This window comes from Pempheris klunzingeri, chromosome 5 (assembly GCF_042242105.1).
Source record: "Pempheris klunzingeri isolate RE-2024b chromosome 5, fPemKlu1.hap1, whole genome shotgun sequence".
In the NCBI taxonomy this organism is placed as follows: domain Eukaryota; kingdom Metazoa; phylum Chordata; class Actinopteri; order Acropomatiformes; family Pempheridae; genus Pempheris; species Pempheris klunzingeri.
The window spans coordinates 18,337,990-18,357,044 of NC_092016.1; the positions used below are offsets into that span (position 1 = coordinate 18,337,990).

The 19,055-nt window shown below is 42.5% G+C and overlaps 2 protein-coding genes across 2 annotated transcripts; one reads left to right on the top strand and one right to left on the bottom strand.

The window, feature by feature from the left end:
* Nucleotides 1-1,037: 1,037 nt before the first annotated feature.
* On the top strand, nucleotides 1,038-8,340 carry tsg101a (tumor susceptibility 101a). Its single transcript, XM_070831137.1, has 10 exons — nucleotides 1,038-1,394; nucleotides 2,371-2,458; nucleotides 2,585-2,650; nucleotides 3,125-3,288; nucleotides 3,604-3,730; nucleotides 4,102-4,159; nucleotides 4,408-4,502; nucleotides 5,933-6,135; nucleotides 6,236-6,475; nucleotides 6,860-8,340. Exons 1-10 carry the CDS (start codon nucleotides 1,353-1,355, stop codon nucleotides 6,947-6,949), a joined length of 1,173 nt encoding a protein of 390 aa, XP_070687238.1. The 5' UTR covers nucleotides 1,038-1,352; the 3' UTR covers nucleotides 6,950-8,340.
* Nucleotides 8,341-8,761: 421 nt separating this feature from the next.
* Nucleotides 8,762-15,840, bottom strand: ldha (lactate dehydrogenase A4). The gene is made up of 8 exons (XM_070830084.1): nucleotides 15,734-15,840; nucleotides 13,588-13,713; nucleotides 12,597-12,714; nucleotides 12,288-12,461; nucleotides 11,905-12,078; nucleotides 11,614-11,731; nucleotides 10,174-10,297; nucleotides 8,762-10,020 (listed from the first exon to the last, which is right to left on the bottom strand). The coding sequence occupies exons 2-8, from the start codon at nucleotides 13,711-13,713 to the stop codon at nucleotides 9,856-9,858; spliced, it is 999 nt and encodes a 332-aa protein (XP_070686185.1). The 5' UTR covers nucleotides 15,734-15,840; the 3' UTR covers nucleotides 8,762-9,855.
* Nucleotides 15,841-19,055: the final 3,215 nt, after the last annotated feature.

Sequence of the window (19,055 nt, forward strand, 5' to 3'; positions counted from 1 at the left end):
TCGGATTGGCCAAATGAAAGAACAACTCAGATTGGCTGGTAGAATGGGGCTCTCTGATTGGCTGAATGAAAGAACCAATCTGATTGGACAAATGAAAACACCAGTCTGATTGATCAAAAGAGGGAAGCACTCTGACTGGCTAAAAATAAAGGGCTCTCTGATTGGTCGAAAGAGAGGGACTCTTTGATTGGCAGAATGAAAGACCCAATCTGACTGACCAAAAGAGAAGCACTCTGATTGGCTAAAAGTATGGGACTCTCTGATTGATTGAAAGTGAGGGACTCTTTAATTGGCTGAAAGAAAGAAGCAATCTAACTGGTCAAAGGAGAGAAGCACTCTGATTGGCTGCAAGAAAGAAGGGGAAGTTTTTAAAAACATACAGCCTTGGAGCAAGGAAACATACAGTATCAACAATTTCCCCTGCACGCCAAAGCTAAAAAAAGGCAATATTGTCTGTAATGTTTTATTCTGACAGTATGCGATGCTTAAACATTATTCTAGAGCTCACATTCTACTTATCATGCACATCAACATATACACAAAGACAAGACAAGAGATTAGTCTTCAGATAAACTTTGCACTCAGTGCTGTTATCTTGTGTTATATAAAATATATAATTAAATGCTGTACTTAGCAAGACATCTTTATCTGGCGCCAAGTACTTTTTGCTATGAGCACTGATATTACACACAGATATTACACAGACAACCTGAGAATAGGAAGTCTTCCTGAGACAGCTGAGGCAAGTTTAAGCAATAGTTTTGTAATTTCAGAATATACTAACCAGCCTTGTTCCATTTTTTCAACCAAATCACACATCTACCAGTTCAATTAATTGTTACATTCACAGTAGAAACCCCTGTTTATCGAGGCCCTGGACCCTGTTTTCATCCATGTAAACAAGGGATTGTTTTCTCCCCGAAGGGGGCGTGGTCATGAGAGCTCCTCAGAATGACGTATTGCCGATCTGATCTTTATCTCCATGGGAATCACTCGTCTACTGCGTACGTCACGCACGGACCGGAAGCAGTCAGGAGGAATGCCGGAAGTTCCTTGTGTTGATCCTCGGATGCTTGTTTTTCGGCCTCTTATTACAACAATTAGTTTACTGTTTGGACCTACTTTCTATTCTTATTTAGTTTATTGAATATTGGCACGTGAACAAAAGAGGCATTACTGGTATCATACTGGAGTGTTTCATATAGTCATCGAGTCATTGTCCTAATACAGGTCGAGCCCGACGTTGGGCTACCTTTAGCCTAGCATTTACTGAAGTCCTGCTACCTAGCTTTAGTTAGTGTTAGCTGTCACTCACTTAACTCGAGAACGGTTAAAACAAACTGTGAACAACCATGGCAGTTATCAACGAAGGTGCCCTGAAGAAAATGCTAAAGGTAAGCCTACTGCCTAACTGACGCTTGCTGGCCAGCACTAGCAAGTTAGCGTTACCTAATACGACACTATTAACCAGATATAGTTAACATTTCCTGTGCAAGGTGTAGCGTAATAAATAGCCCATTTCCCCTTCATGGTTAGCACATTAAACATTTGGTGGTGTTACAAGGGATTGGCCGCATTTAGCTAAGATCCACCGTAAACATGTTTGTGTTGCGTTGTATAATCTAGCATAGCCACCAAGCTAACATCTCTAACGTTCATACGTGAACTACAAACATGCTACTAAACCACTGGTCCTGTTTTCGTATAGCCACTTTTAAGTCCCACATATGTACAGCCTAATGCTACAAAGCTTAAGATCTTAAGAAATAGAATACCACGTCGTTGAGTATTTATATTTGTATTTGTATCTGCTTATGTTTCTTGAAGTTAAAAGCCGACCACTGGTTTATGCTAGGATGCAGAATTTCTGTAGGGCTCAATTAGCCGTTTCCACTATGCAAATTACAGACTTCTTCATTTATTTTTTTTAATAGATGGAACATAAGTACGTATTTATGTGTTTGTACGGGATCAAAATGAAAATTAGTAACCCAGACCTGGCCGCAAGTGTCACTGAAAGAAGAGTTAATGTCTGCACACTTGCTCCATGCCACAAAAGTTTAGTACGAACAATATCTTGATCTTACTTGTCTTGTCAACCAGTCAAAGATCCAAGATCCAACTTTTGTGGCATGGGGCAAGCCTGCTTCCTTCATTAATGCTGCTTCCACATTTAACATACAAATGATGTCATTTGGGACCTGCTCTAAATCATTATTGTATACAAGCACATAAACTGTGGGCTATTCCAAAATTATTTCCTAAGCAATGAAACTAACTGATTAATTGTGTCATCTTTGGTGTCTATCATTTTGATATACTAACATACGTGACCTTTTTCTCCTCTCTTATTTTGTTGTCCTTGTCCAGCAATACAAATACAGAGATCTGACTGTTCGGGAGATAACCAATGTCATCTCTCAGTACAAAGACTTGAAGCCAGTTATGGATGCTTATGGTAAGTTGAATTATACTGATCTCTTGTTTTTCACTGTCTGGTCTCAGATATATATATTGTGTTGCTTATATTATGGCATATATCTAACTTGTTTTGACATTGACAATGGATTGTCTTGTATTCCAGTGTTTAATGATGGCTCTACAAGAGACTTGATGAGCTTGACAGGAACTGTCCCCGTGAGCTACAGAGGTAAAGAATGCTTTTCTTGCTTTCTAAAAAACAGTTTTTCTATAAAACATATTACACGTAGAATCTGAAAGACTGGAGCGTAGAAAGTTTCAGTTTCTCTGTAGTTTTGCTCACTTGCTCAACTTCTCATTCTTTCTTGTGTGCTCACTCTAGCTTGCCAACTAATGGAACACCTTACAGTGTGCTTTGAGTCAAACCCGTCATTAGGATTACTAATATAAGTTGCTATCATGCTTGATATCAAGGTTGCAGGAAACTTTTAGACCATAAAATGTATATTTGTTTCATATACAGCATGTCATAGTAGTTGTTTACTTCACGTAGAGGTCTCCTGTGCTCCTGAAAATATAATTCAAAAGTGTGCCTCAAAATAACAAAGTTTGTCAAGTGTAAAGGGTGAAACGATGAAAATATTGCAACTTAAAAATAGCCATATTCTAACATAGTGTGTGTGTGTGTGTATCTTTCCTGTAGGCAATGTCTACAACATCCCAGTGTGTCTGTGGTTACTGGATACATATCCCTACAACCCTCCCATATGTTTTGTCAAACCTACCAGTGCCATGATGATTAAAACTGGCAAGCACATCGATGCTAACGGCAAGATCTACCTGCCTTATCTACACGAGTGGAAGCATGTAAGTATGAGGTCTTCAGTCAGTATTGTTAATGATGGACTGTGTTGTTTAGTCAGTGACGATATGTGGAATGTGTAAAAACTCAGATTGTAAATGAACATTCAACACAATTTGCATTCTCAGTAAGTTGAAGTGTAACTCTCTGGAAATGTTTATGACTGCCAGTCAGTCAGCATGAAATGGCAACATCATAAGGTTATAAATGCAAAAGTGGTTCTACATAATAAAAGTGGCTTGCCTGTTAATCATTTAAAATGGTATTCTGCATTTATTGTCTTAGTTGATCAAACTGACTCCATGCTATATGTTTTACAGCCTCAGTCAGACCTGTATGGTCTGATTCAGGTGATGATTGTGGTGTTTGGAGAGGAGCCTCCTGTGTTTTCTCGCCCCACCACACAAGCCCCCTACCAAGCCTTCCAAGCAGCCGGGCCCCCTAACCGTGAGTGACAGACATTTTTGTTGTACATAAGATAATCTAAGTAGATGCGGCATTGTTTTAAATGATCAAAGTTATCTTAAACTGCTTTAGATTAAGCTCAGTGTACCTAAATAGAATATTTTTATTATGTCAGGAATTTTTCTTCTAATCGATCTTCAGTGATGCTTTCCAAAGTTGTGGCCATAGATTATGTGCTAACCACATTTTTAAGGATGCATTTATTTCCTTAAGCACCAGGTGGAGCTCAGATACCATCATAGCACACGGTGGAAAAATGAAAGTGAAACGTGACTTTGAGAGAACAAAAAAGATAAAGAATATTTAGCTCTATATGCTCTCAGTTCTGATTGTTTCATCTATCTGTGCCACAGCTTCCTACATGCCTGGCATGCCTGCGGTGTCATCCTACGGCCCTAATCCTAACCCAGGGTAAGATTTTTGCCAAGCAATTCACAACTGTCTCCAGCAGTTAACATATACACCATACTGTATTTCCAGACAAACCTGTCCTGGCATGTGTTATGTAGGTTCCCCAGTGACATTCATACAGAAACACATTTATTGGCACTGCACAACTGTCACAGTTACATTTGCAGCTAAAATATCCAGATGCTGCAATTTTTGAAACTGGAAAATATAAAGCATTGGATCTTCTTTCATCATTGAACTTTTTGCAGAGGCTACCCAGGATACCAGTACCCAGGAGGCAACTCTTATCCAGCCACTGCTGGACCTGCACACTACCCCACCCAGACTCCAGTTTCCACAGTGGGTATGTATCATATTTAGACTCAGTGATGCTTTATTTCTCTTTCTCATGGGTTCATTTGAAAGTTCAAAATTAGCACAGGTTGGAAAATGTTCCAAATGGCAACAGCACAGCAAGACACTGAAACTGAAACTCAGATTGTTATTGTCTGCATATTTTCTTCTCCTAAAAATGTTATAATACAGTTATCCATATTTAGCCAAAGCTTAATTCACCCCTGAAAAAAGACAATGCATTTCTATGGTCTTTAGTTAACCCTGAATTAAGACACCTGACCTTTTGACTTAAACTCCTTCACCCTCTGCGTGACTTCGGTGGCGCGCTGAGACGCTAGTGAAAGGTCGTTCGTGTAACTAGAGTGGGGAGCATTAAAGGCCAAAGGGTAGGATGGACCTGAAGGAAAATGAGCAGGCCCCCCCTCCAGCCCTCACACCCTGTACCTCAGAGGCACACAGCGCTATATTTAGGTTGGGAACAGTAACTCCACACAAAGAGAGACCACCATCAGGGGACCCCACTGCTGCCCCAACATCAGTTTGCTCCAGTGAAATGTAGGAGGAGCTTTAGCCGTCTCCTATATTTAGTAAAGGAGTAGAAACGGGTTTGGCCGTGGACCACTCATGTCTAAAGGCTGAATCAACTCTGACATTTGTAGTGCTGACTTCAGACTGCACGAGGTGGTCTTATCTCCCTAGATATCTATCAGTGCCTTCACTTACATAATCAAGTATTTATCAGCTCTGAGGCTTCAGGCAATGGTATTTTATTGACCGATGTGTCTGATATTTTATAAGTCATTTCTGTGTACATATACAATTGAGCAAATTATTAGAGAAACCTGAAGCATACAGTTGTCATCCTGGATACCTCACATTGGTAAAATGACCCCAATTTAGAATGACCATACATTCATATAGTTTTTTTTTTTTTATCCTGATAGATCCTATGTTGTCTGTGCGTCTTGTGTTGGTTTTTCCTTTAATTCATCACCCATCTGTACACATTAAGCTCATCTGGCCTTGATCCTGGTGATGTCTCTGTGGTGTTTCTTTGTGTTGGCTCTGTGACATTAGTAACTGTTATCTAGTTCAATATTGCCCAATACATCATATATTCAGTGGCTCTGGAGGAACAACTTTGACATGTTAATTACCTCCCTTTTTCCTGTGTGAGATGGAAACCAAGCACAGCTGTGATCCATTTATTTCAATTACACAGAATTACATCTGTCTGGATAAAACAAAACTATATGAATGTACATTAATTCTACATTTGGTCGTTTTACCAATCTAAAGATGGTGACTGAATCCTTTATGTCAATAAATCGTACACATAGAAACCTTATACCTTGCTCAGAGTAGGATATTTTTTTGATCTCAGCTGTTATTTTCTGTTCACTGTGCCACATCATCTCTTAACCTCTCCATCTCAAGGCCCGAGCAGGGATGGCACAATCGGCGAGGACACCATCCGTGCATCACTGATTTCGGCTGTGAGTGACAAGCTTCGCTGGAGGATGAAGGAGGAGATGGACAGAGCTCAGGCAGAGCTGGACGCCTTGAAGCGAACAGAGGAGGACCTGAAGAAAGGCCACCAGAAACTGGAGGAGATGGTCTCAAGACTGGACCAGGAAGTGGTGAGGGATCCTCCTTTCTGTCCTGTCTGCTGTTTTCTTCTCTTATACTGTTATTTTCATATCAAAAATGATATGGTTGCAATCATTATGTTTCCACTAGACTGAGGTTGACAGGAATATCGAGCTGCTGAAGAGAAAGGACGAGGAGCTCAGTGAGGCCTTGGAGAAGATGGAGAACCAGTCAGAGAACAATGACATCGATGACGTCATTGTGCCCACAGCTCCACTGTACAAACAAATCCTGAACCTGTATGCTGAAGAAAATGCTATTGAGGACACTATCTTCTACCTGGGAGAGGCCCTCCGCAGGGGCGTCATAGACCTGGAGGTGTTTCTCAAGGTGCCCATTTCAACTCAGCTGTTACTACTGCATAACATAATGTCAACTCTGTCGTAGAGCAGCAGCTTCAGTCCTCCATATGTGACTACGCAAGATATGTTCAGACACAGTTTTGAGTGTAGATCACACAAAGTCATCATATGTTTAAAACGGAAGAAAATAGAAGCGTAAAGAAAATGCTTTGGGTCACAGTTTTATGCTTGTGTAGCGTGAGTGTAAAACGTATTGTAGACGTGCATGTGGTTCATTAGAAGGACAACTGAAAAACATGGCTGAAAGCTTTCCTGTGTAAACACACCTTTTAAGACACACACACACACACACACACACACTTGAGTTCTCTGTGGTTTTAGCCTTATTGACTCTTATTCTCTTTTGTTGCAGCATGTCCGTCTTCTGTCCAGGAAACAGTTCCAGCTTCGTGCCCTCATGCAGAAAGCCCGCAAGACTGCAGGTCTTAGTGACCTCTACTGACCCCCGCTGACCATCTGGAAACATTCATATCTTCACGCTCTCTTACTCTCTCCTCTTCCTCTGTTTTATTCCCTTTTTTATTGTTTGTAGTTCAAACAGCTGCTCTCTTTTCAGAAATCTTGATCAGCAACAACGAAGAATTATTAAAAATACAACATTTATGAAGAATTGGACTGTCTTGTTAAGCACAGTGACATTTCAAACTGTGGCCTAAGTTCTATTACTACATCATTTTGTGTTTTGATCTGACCAAAAACTTCTTAAGAGTTCATTATGCATTAACAGCCATGACCCATTGGCCAGACATAACACCATTACTTTTGTGCCCTAATTTTAAATCTAATGAAACAAAACACACCAGGTACTACGTCTGACACAAAAACATGCTTAACTCATGTACACCCTGAGTGTTTCTGATGTAACAGGGTTGGCGTACTGTGAGTTAGTGTGTCAACCTGTAAATGTTGCACTGCAGGGTTGCACACAGGTTCTGTTGGCGATCCCTTTGTCATCCCAAGTCATTTGGCTAGTAAGCACAAATTTTTCGGGGGGCTGGTATGGAGGGGCTTTGTAGAGAGCTGTGTCGGTGCACGCTCCTCATAATGAAAAGGTTACGCTCTGATATAAATACCCAGGGCGACCTTTTAGGAAGGACAGGGGTCAACCTCAGGATGTAATGCTGTGTGAGGTCTCGGTCATGTAGCCATGGAGGCACAGGTGATCACTTTTTATACAGAGGAGGTGATGATGAACATGGAATTGACCTCACTCTTGCTGTCGGGTTTTAGTCTGCTAATGGGCTAAACTTTGAGGTCCCATGCCACTTGTCCTCCCCACTATTTGTCCCTCTATGTGTGTCTCTTTGCAATGATGCGAGTGGGGTTTTTCATTGTATGTCAGCTGCTCAGGTCTACCCTCCAGTCTGACGGCACACACCAGTCTACCATGTCCATTGGTTGTTTTCCTCAGAACAGTGTATCTCTTAGTGGTGGATGACAGTCTTGACATACTTTATTCTGAGGTATTAACGAAGGAAAGTCTGGAATGTGTTCTCTACTCTTCTGCTTTCTTTGTGCTGTCGACTCGTTCTCAGTCCTGCTGAGAGGTTTAGATTTTCAGTAAACATAAAGAAAAAGTTGTGAATAAAGCCGTAGCGTTGGAGGGTACAAAAAATAACTATTACTAATCAAAAAGTTAACTTATGTAAAGTTTGCAAACAGGTCTCATTTAAATTTAGCTTTTTACTAAATGCACTTTCAATTGTATGATAGAATATCTACTTTTTTTTTTTTTTTCTTGTTTCCAATTCAACCATAGACCACCTGTTCTTTTATATCTGTAGATTTATTGTATATCAGTAAAAAAAAAAATAAAAAGAAATCTGATTTAAAGGTTCATCTCTTTGTGGTAATTTCATTAATTCTATTTCACAGTATAGTTTTCATAATTGTTTGACGGCTTATTAATCACAGAAAAGTAACATCTAATAGTGTTTTCTCTGCCACACACCTGTTGGATTAATTATAAAGCCCACAAAGTATTCAACAAGAGTCCAGTGGTTAGATCTCACTTACACATAATTATCCATTTTAAGATATTTATATTTGTCAGCAGGTACTGCAGTATTTACTTAGGTGTACATTGTCACTTTGCCACAGAATCATATGAAGCTAGTGACCACAGTTTGATCTCCTGCCTTGTGTTAACCCATAGCTGTGCACTAAGAGCAGCTGAGTCAGCTGCCCTGTAAACACATACAAACTGCCTTTTGCTAGGTTGGACGACAAACACAGGAAAGCACAAAGGACAGACTTGTATCATTATCCTGGCAGATTTATTTGGTGTTACAGCAAATAAAAATAGATATCCAACTGCAGGTACAGTCCTTGGTGAGTCAGGTGATAAATAGACCACATGTATTGTAACATTAATACATAAATAGATCTTAACAGTATTAACAGTTATAAATAATACCATCATTTTTCTCTTGACATCTTTTTTTTCCCAGAGTCAGGTAGAGTAACATAAATACAAACCCATCATGATTGTTATGATTCATAACTTGACCGTAGAAGAAGACTGTAGCTGACTCTTTCCCATTGGCTCTCTGTTATCTCTTTGCAGAGTGAAATCATGGCATATCGCCTGGTTGGCAACCCTTTTAATTCTCTTGGATGAAACCTTTGTTACTTCTTGCAACCTTTTCTGTGAGTGCACTTGTAGGTAGGTGTGTTTACAAAGGCTTCAATGCCAACCAGCAGATGTAGCATTGCTTTTCTCCGATGATAAGGTACTTTGGTATCACAGGATTTTGGCCCAGTGATATATGCAGCAGTGTTGTTTAAACTGTGAGTGGATAGGAAGCCCTCCTCATAGAGAATGGAATGTCTCCATTTTACTCCAAATAAAAAAAAAATAAACAGAGATTACCAAGTGGAAAAAAAAACAACTGACAACAATCACAGAATACACAGACGAAATACCAACGACGAACAGGGAGTGTACAGTAGGAGCAGCAACAGTACACAGTAACATACAGTACATGGAGTATATATGCTCAATATGCAAAGGCCCTATTTGTCTTGTGTAGACAGAACAACAAACAGATACATCCTCTGTCAAACACAGGCTGAGCTCAAAGGCTAAAAAAGGTATGAGTTGGGTTTCCGAGAATTCAGTCATGGAGGGAAGAGGACGGGTGGGAGGCAGCACAGGAAAATGACACCCATGTATGAACATCTGAAAGTAAAACCTAGCTTCTGCTGGTTTTGCTACAAACACTTGGCCTTTTTAAAAGATATTCAGGGGTTTCATTTGGCTGTGGCAGTGATGGACACACGGGTACAGTAGGAGGAATTCCACCTCTCAGTGTTGAGAGTGGATTGGAGGAGTCAGAGGAACGCTCTTCACAGGGTGAGCTCCTTCTGTACGCCCCACAGGGTCTCGGCGCTCTTCACCACCTGCTTCTCCTCTTCTGGCTTCAGAGTCATGTGAATCACATCTGTCAGGCCGCTGTTGCCCAGGACGCAAGGGATGCTCAGGAAGACCTCATCCTTCACTCCGTGCATGCCCTACCAAGGGAGCACAGCATGGTCAGCTTTAGTGGGTCATTTCAGAATATCTGAACGTATGGTTTGTTTGTATAAACCAATGGATACGATGAATTTTCATCATGCAAGATTTGCCAGACAGCAGAATGTTTGGCTTGCTCCTGATCTCCTCACCTGGACCAGTGTGGACACGGGGTGCACTTTGTGCAGGTTCTTCATGATGCTTTCCACCAGGTCAGCCACAGACATACCGATGGCCCAGGAAGTGTAGCCCTTCAGCTTAATAACCTCATAGGCTCTGCAGTGCACACACATAAATATGATCAAAAATTAAAAGTGAGAACATCAGGTCAACTGCACTGGAGAGAGAATCAAGCCGTCAGTCTGCTTTGGCATTTGGGACTGCGTTTGCTCCCACTTTGTCATTTTCCTCCAATATCCCTCTTCCATCTCCTTTCCAGATGTTTTCATGTCAAGAATTCAGCCGTTTATCACCATGAGGGAAGTGCAAAATTGATTGTACAGTGTCTAATGCCCTTTTTTTTGTTTCAGTAGAGTTCATAATTGCCACATCTATGCCGAGTTTGATGTATGCATGTACCCAGAGTGACAAAAAACTAAATCGGTTTCATGCTGTTTCATTCTGTACAGCACAGACTCAAATCAGTTACTAAATCTGAATATGCGTAGTGTGGTTTTGTGAGCACATCTTCAAAGAAACTCTGAAGAGAAATGTGACAAGACAAGGACGTCTTTCCATTTCATACATTTAAAAATATCAAACATTTAAAATAAGGCCTTGCTGATGTTCTTTCTCCTCTGTTGAAACATCCAGTGTGTACATTTACACCTCGTCTTTGTCCCCCTTTTGAAATCTTTTACTTCATTCCTGAAAGCTGTGCAAACATCTTTGATAAATCAAATATTGTGTTGTGCTTGTTTGACCCCCCCCCCCCCCATCACCCTGCAAGTGCAAGATAAGTCAGGTTGACTGGGCTGGCAATGAAACCACAGTGTATCAAAGTTTACAGGGCAAACTGTTGCATCACATAACTTTCAAACGGGATGACACAGCTTCATAATACAAAATCCAGCAAAAGGCACAAGTAAAAAATACAGCAATGCTGGGTATGTGACATGGATAAGTTATTTGAAGTCATCCCTGCCTTTGATTAGGATTTCATATTGTCTGGTATTTCATTAATGCAGACTACTGTACAGTACTATGTTACAGGGAGTAGCATGGCTATTGTGTTTGTACTGGCTGTCAGGCTCTGGTGAGCTGTGCCCCTGCTTGGCTTTTGGCTCTTAGTCCTGGTCAAATTCCATACCAGGGTTTGTCAGCTCCACTGGATTCAATTGTGCCTGCAGGGAGTACTAGTTTTTCTGTTAATCGGAAACTGTGACTGTAGACCACTAAGCCCTAAAGATCTGTTTCAATAAAACATCATATTTATGGCTTCCACCTCAGTGCTGGACAGATGGCCTGTATGCACGTGGCTGTTTGCTTTGCAGATTAAATTGATGAGTGTGGGAGAGAAAACGAGGCTTGCAGGGTAGTTCCAGGAAGTTCTTTCAGCTCATTGGTGGATTGCTGGAAAATAATGTGCTCACCCATCAACCACCATCTTGTGAACATCCTTCCAGTTCTCACTGTCACCATCAGCCCCCATCTGTGGGTTGAGGGCCTGCAGAGAAACTCCAGCAACATTCACACCGCTCCACACGGGCACTATGAGAAAACAGATATACAATTGTGATAATTTAGTTAGTCTTGGATACAAACGGTGCACAAAGGCACAAAACATGCAAATGGTGTAGCCATGTTAAAAGATTTGCCACAGACGAGCAAACTGGCACAGTGGAGGGCTGGTGGATCGTTTATTTTTAGTCAGAGCTGCATACCACTGGAGTCTCCGTGCTCTCCGATGATCCAGGCGTGGCAGCTGGAAGGGTGGAGGTGGAGTTTCTCTCCCATGAGGTGGCGGAAACGGGCAGAGTCCAGGTTGGTGCCAGAGCCAATGACGCGGTGACGGGGGAAGCCACTCAGCTTCCAGGCCACGTAGGTCAGGATGTCGACTGGAAGGGTACAAGACGAGAGGGGACAATTCTTTAAAAAAAAAAAAAAAAAAAAGATCCTTTGATCTGTGCTGAGCTACAGTTATTAATATTATATAGATCACTCCGTTTTCTCCAGTACCCCTCTATACTATTTCAAGCCACACCGTGCCATCTCTTCTCACATTTCCCCTCCTCCCCCACTCATTCACACCCCCCGTCCGTCTAACCTGGGTTAGAGACCACCATCAAGATGCAGTTGGGGCTGTACTTGACGATGTTTGGGATGATGAACTTGAAGATGTTGACGTTGCGCTGCACCAGGTTAAGGCGGCTCTCGCCCTCCTGCTGGCGGGCGCCGGCGGTCACGACCACCACTTTGGAATTGGCCGTCACACTGTAGTCTGACATATTAACAAAAGAGGAGATGTTCTGATGGAGCCACAGGATAACGGTTTCAGTAAGGGTCAAGTGACGTGCCAGAAAGAAAGCGAATACCTCAAGAGTCAGAGGTTGTAGTTATTTTTGTGCCTTCTCACCTTTGTCGGCCACAATCTTGTGCGTCTTGAGAAAGAGGGATCCATGCTGCAGGTCCATGGCCTCACCCTTCAGCTTGTCCTCCATCACATCAACAAGTGCCAGCTCATCACACAAGTCCTGATTATATACATACATAGAATAAGTCATTCAACTACTCCATATGCAGTGCACTTTACAGGAGACCTTTTACATAGATAAAGCTACAGAGGGGCTTACTCAAGGTGGCAGACCTTTGTGCTACTTCTAGTAAATAATGTGGGTATAAAAAGGAAAACAACACTATCCATCTCTGCCTTTGCCACTGAGCTGGTCGTTAGACCTGTGACCTGGTCTCCCTTAGCCTCTGTTGTTCCTCAGCTGGTGCAGATCCAGCTAAATTGTGGTGAATGGAGCGGGACAATAAACAGGGAAATGCAATGCTTCCTGCCCAGGCTTACATAATACGCTGGGAAGCAGGTTTTAATGTTTAAGCTTTAACCATTTATGTACTTGTACAAGCAATTTTGACATTTTCTGTGTCTTTTTATTGCGTTTTATGAGCCTCTGTAAAGCACTTTGAATTGCCTTGTGTCTACATGCTGCTATGTAAATAAATTTGCCTCGCCTTACCAACCATTATAGAAGTTGATTTCACCAGCCGGACCACTAAAGGTCTGTTTGACTGCAGCCTTTGGAGGATTCTCAGTTAAGAGATTATTTGCCAAATCCTTAATAGTTAATCCCTTATGAAGTAGTAGTTTTGGTGCTCCAATTTTGACATACATGAATGAATAAAGGAAACCCAGTCTTTTAAAAGTTTGCAGTGGTCGGGGGGGGGGGGATTATCTAAAGCCTCACATACCCATTCATAAGTTCACTTTTCTTTCTTGTACTTAGTGCTGCCACTTACTTTCACCTACTTTCTCTTTGCCGATTTCAATGCTCTTTAAAAAGATACACACACACACACACACACACCTCACTCAGCTCCTTCACTTCACACCATCTCACCTTGAGCAGTATGCTGATGGCAGAGGCCATGCCCACCATGCCGACACCCACCACCGTCACCTTGTTCCTGCTGCCAACAGGCTCCTCCTTCATCACATGGCCGATCAGCTTCTCCTTGGTGGACATCTGTGGAAAGAGTGAGGGTGAGAGTGGGGCTGCACAATATATGCGTCAGTCTGAACGCGAACACGTGGTCCATGAAAGGGTGTATGTGACTGAGACTGAGTCAAACTTGGATTTTTCTATTCATCTCATCTACAGAACTGAAACTGTGCCCTTTTCATAACCCTAAAAACATGACCTCTAACACCCGCAAGTTCCACTTCTGAGTCTACCACATCATGAGTACTTCCATAAATGGTCTATGGAAAGTGTATTCTTGCTTCACAGCGCCACTCTGGGTCTCCATGGCAACTGCCGTCTGGGAAAGTACTGCAGCCTGCCTCCTTGCAGCTCAGGCCATCCCCAGCTGACGTCACTCATTAGTATTTATGTTTCCTGGTTGGACAGACATGGCTGAGTGCTCGTGCTTGCAGGAGTTTACGTCAGCTGTATGACTAGGCTGGTTCTCTGTGATGTGGAGACAAGCACGTAGCGGAGGATTAATACACTGTAATTCCTTCCATGAGAGGATATTCAAGACCTCTCCATGGTGAGTTTGCACACAATGGTAGGATATTGTAAGTGGGACAGTCATACCTAATATCCTTTTATCCAATTATCTCTCACTCTGCTGTGAGCTAAAAGCTTAAGACATACCAGGACCTGACCCAGAGGTTTGTTTGCTCTTCACAAGAGGATTTTTGTTAGGTTACAGTAATGGATTACTGTGCATGTTCAGTAGTGGCCAGGTTCCTTTCTTCACAGGTGAAATATGCTGTACAAAAGCAGCAAAACTACTACTGTAGCATGACTCAATGAGGATTACAAGGAGGATTATTATTAGCTGAAAGAACTTAATGCGATATAGTTAGAAAGAGAAAGGGAGATGGATGTTTTGTGTCAAGCTCTGGATTATAGGAATTCCTGAGACTTAAATTAAGTAGCTGCTGCACACAACTGGACGACTAAACCTGCTTTGCCCGTGCTTGGATCATCATATTTCCCAGTACAGTATGACATTTACTTCATTTGATCACCAGCAGGTCAGCGGGGTTTTACTGAGCAACTACTTTTCCAAGGAAACAGTGAATACATCTTGTTTCTGCATTTTTGTTTCAGATGTGTATGTGATCAGACTCTGAAGGATCTTCACCAGCAGGCAAAACTAGATTTTTTTATTTCTACTGCGCATTCATTGAATGAAGTAAAGACAGTCCACTGTTGCTGCCAACAACAACACTGTGCCAAGAATGGCAATAGTTTAATGCCTCAGAAAATGTAAGCTACACTAAGTAAAAGGAGCACTTGAGTGATCATGAAGAAGGGGACATGAAACACTAGTGATGACATATCCGCAGCACCAGCACCACTCTCACTGAGATCTGCCCCCCCCCACCCGGGCCATCATGTGAATGCAGTGAATTTCCTGTAGCAGGTTAAGTTACGGCCAAGGCTGCTGTCTGGATGAGGGTCGCCACAGGCAGCAGAGGGCTGCTTGTGTAACACTGCGTATATTATATAAACACAAGCCACGATGAAATGATAGAAATAGACTCGAACCAGCAGCAATTTAGGGTACTTTAATCAACCCAACCATAATGGGATATTCTCCATATTTTACATTTTATTCGCGTGGGCCCCATTATACAAGCAACCTCTTCCAGGTATATGGAATTTAACAGGAATTTATAACATCACACCGCTACTTAAAATCCATTCATTTCACTGATAGGAGCGTTACAACAAGTAGGAAACTGAACTCGCAGGCCGACACCCTGTTGCTTCTGCTGCTGTTACACACACACACACACACAAAGCACAATAGGAAGGCATGTAAAGAGAAACCTGTGAAAAACTGAAGCTGGTGCAGGCCTCATTCACGACCACCTAACAGTACAGACACTGGCCGGCGTCACGCCCCTCTTACGTACAGCCGCTAAAACGCGCATCAGGTTGTGTAAAGTCTCCGCTTTCCGCTTTAACGGACGAGCGGGGAAAACGTCCCGCACAGCAGGTGAACAGGTAAAGTGTCAGTCGGTCTTACCTCGAGGCTTCAGTAAGACAGGTGGACACGTAAGCCGGAGTGTGTGTGTGTGTGCGTGTTCCTCCTCGGCGTAGCTTCTCCCGCAGAAGTGGTGCTGCGGACGGGGGTGTGTGGCGGTATTTAAAGACGGCCCCCCCCACTCCGCACGCGTTACGTGTGCGTCGGCTAATGAGATGCGAGCTCGTCCCGCGTGCTGCATGTCACGTCCGAGACAGGATGCGGCAGCGAGACCCTGCGTATCCGGTGTGTCGCCACTTCTTCTTCTTCTTCTTCTAGGAGGGAGACCGTGTCGTAATTGTAAAATAAATAAATAAAGATGAAAGAATACATTCTAAAAACTGAGTGCGACACCTCCTTATAACACCTCATAGTTTGTGCTCCATAAACTCACAGTTTCATTAAAAAATGGCATCGAGGGATGAACTGCCTACAACTTATCGGGCAGTCTGTGTGTTACTTCCTCTAACAATGATGGTGGAGAACATAGAAGAGGCTTGTCTCTTCCGTCTACTATCAACTTTAATGGCCCGGCTTTTAAATAACGGAACTGAAGAACACTTTATATAATTTAATTAGCAGATAATGGATAATATATCATATAGTAGCGAAATAATCCACGTGTTGCGGGGTTTTCCTTACACGACATGACTCATGAAGCTCAGGAGGATGTCGCCTCAACTTGAACTGTGGATTGACTAATGTTAAGTATCTGATATCAAGTTTAAGTCGGAGCCTAGTGGGACGGTAATATGAGGTTTATTAAGACGGCTGTAGGGGTAAGATAAAACTGTGTTTAAGCTGTAAGGTCCATGTGATGTGATGTACACAGCATTGAGCACGTATTTAATGACAGCCGGGCAGGGCTACAGCATTTTAGCGCCCCCTCCTGTCTGGTTTAAGTAACTACATAAGAAGCCTTATTGCTCAATACAGTAAGCATCTGTCCCACCTATCTGAGGAATTTTCTTTGGCTGATTAAACGGACAAAACACATAGGAGTTACATATTAGTTACAACATTTCTTTATTTGCCCTTATTTGTCTCTTATCGCTCCGAGACAATTATTTGGCCTACATGGGAACAGAAATTCGTGCTTTTAGACCATCCAGTTCCAGATATAGCGTAGGCTGCCATTTATATCTGATATTCTTTGATCAATTCTGGTCAGAAGTACATGAAGTTATGTGATTTTTTAAATGTTCCTATTAAGTTTGCTAAAAGCCTTTTACATCTGGTACTTGTATGGGACAATATGTTGTATGTGACGAAGCAACAACAAAAAAGGTCAAAGCAAATCCACAACCGCTAAAACAGCTGTCTGGTCAGTTTAATATCTATGATATTTTAATCAATTTACTTTTGCCAGTAACCATTTTAGCAACATGTGAGAAGTGTAAGATAACATTACATTCTAGTCAGCTTTAACAGTCAGATGTTGGTGAGAAACGCAAGCTTTGAGCTTACTACTTGTCGGTTTTGTGTTGTAAATCCTCTGAGAAGCCAATCCAGGCAGATTAGCATATCAATCATGGAAATAGATGTGTTCAGAGCAAACTACAGGTGTGGAGCAGAAAACAGCCCTCAGATTCAATGTAGGTCTGAAATGAGTACAACATAAGGGTTCAATGGTGGCAGCCTGAACTGTCTCCCATTACAGCTTTATACTGATAATCTGGAGTCTCTGCAGTCATATAACACAAAAATGACATGAAATGCAACACTGTAAAAAGTGAATGATTGGGTGGTGTATGGGCCGCATAAAGAAGATGACGTTGTGGTTTCCCCAGATACTGCAAGCCTTAATTAGGGCCCGAGCACCAAGCGGTGCGAGGACCCTATTGAAACTGCGTGGGGGAAAAATGTGCAAGGGAGGAAACGGGCCAGTACCCAAGAACCAAGAGGTGTAAGGACCTCATAGGCCCCGAGCAGGTAGGCCTCGAAAACATACGTGAAATGAAAAAAACCAGGAGACCAGGGGGCCAAAAACATAGTTGAAATGCAAGGAATTCTTCTTCTTCTTCTTTTTTAGGCAAATGAATTGCATTTTTGGGGGCCTGAACATGCACGAAAAGTCATGAAAGTTTGCAGAAAATTCAGTCGTGGTGAAAAATGACGTATTTCATAGGTTTCGCAAATGGGTGTGACAAAATGGCTCTGTAGCGCCACCTAAACTCAGCCCCGGAACTGCGTTTTATGTACATGTATGAAATTCTGAGGGTTCGTGTATCTCTTCAAGACGAACAAAAAAGTCTTGGAGCAATGATCTAAACCCAACAGGAAGTCGGCCATATTGGATTTTTCACGCATTTTTGGCGATTTACAGGGGACGTAAATGAACGAACTAGTCCGAGGGGGTTCCAGCAATCGACTTCAAACTTGGTCAGCTGGTAGAGAAGGCATCAACAACGAAAAGTTATTAATGGTCTCTACAGATTTGGAACGGTTTGGGCGTGGCGAGCTGTCAGAGTTCAGTGTCTCACCATGACTCGCCATGAAACAGGAAGTTGTTAATAACTTGACTGTACATGATCCAATCAGCACCAAACTTGACATGTCTGATGAGAGTCCCGCCCTGAAGACGTCTACATGTCAATATTCATTCACAGTCACAGCGCCACCTGGTGGTGACAGGAAATGCTATGTTTTACATTATGATGGCTCAAGACCAGCCAGTTGATCAGATCCACTTCAAATTTGGTCAGGGAAGCCTCAAGATGGTCTGGTCTGGAGTGAACACCGTGAGTCTCCGTCAAAAGCTGTTGCCGTGACGACCAGGCGATTTCGATAATACATTTTCCTTCGCCATGAGCATTAAAAGTGCTGTAACTCCACTGTACAAGGTCCTATCTTCACCAAATTTATACCATTTGATGACTGTCCGGCTCTGCTATAACTTCAGCGTACATTATCCAATCTCTTTCAAACTTGTCATGCTTAATAAGAGTCCCAACCTGAAGACATCTAGATGCCAATTAGTGACCACAGTCATTGTGTCACCTGGTGGCAACAGGAAGTAACACATCTATGGCAACGATCATTTGATTTGCACAACATTTTCACAGTGTAGTCAACACTTCATACACTGGAATATAGGACGTGATTAGTAGCTGTTCTCTAGCGCCACATGGGAACAGGAAGTGACGTGTAACTCCTTCACGCACTGTCCGACATACATGAACATTTTGAGCCACGTGGAAGGGTCGGAGTCCGGCACAGGACGGAGCCGCCGCACGCCCCGACGTGCACGGAGGTGCGAGGGCCCTCCAACGCTGCTTGCAGATTTAATTAGGGCCCAAGCACCAAGCGGTGCGAGGACCCTATA

What these genes read in the sequence shown, in the direction of transcription:
- tsg101a (XM_070831137.1), top strand. Translation starts at nt 1,353, where the DNA reads ATGGCAGTTATCAACGAAGGTGCCCTGAAGAAAATGCTAAAG. An exon ending in TGTCCCCGTGAGCTACAGAG is followed by an intron (nt 2,651 to 3,124) that starts GTAAAGAATGCT and finishes TCTTTCCTGTAG; the next exon opens with GCAATGTCTACAACATCCCA. An exon ending in GGCCCTAATCCTAACCCAGG is followed by an intron (nt 4,160 to 4,407) that starts GTAAGATTTTTG and finishes AACTTTTTGCAG; the next exon opens with AGGCTACCCAGGATACCAGT.
- ldha (XM_070830084.1), bottom strand. Translation starts at nt 13,713, where the DNA reads ATGTCCACCAAGGAGAAGCTGATCGGCCATGTGATGAAGGAGGAGCCT. An exon ending in CAAGATTGTGGCCGACAAAG is followed by an intron (nt 12,462 to 12,596) that starts GTGAGAAGGCAC and finishes TTAATATGTCAG; the next exon opens with ACTACAGTGTGACGGCCAAT. An exon ending in AGAGCACGGAGACTCCAGTG is followed by an intron (nt 11,732 to 11,904) that starts GTATGCAGCTCT and finishes GTTTTCTCATAG; the next exon opens with TGCCCGTGTGGAGCGGTGTG.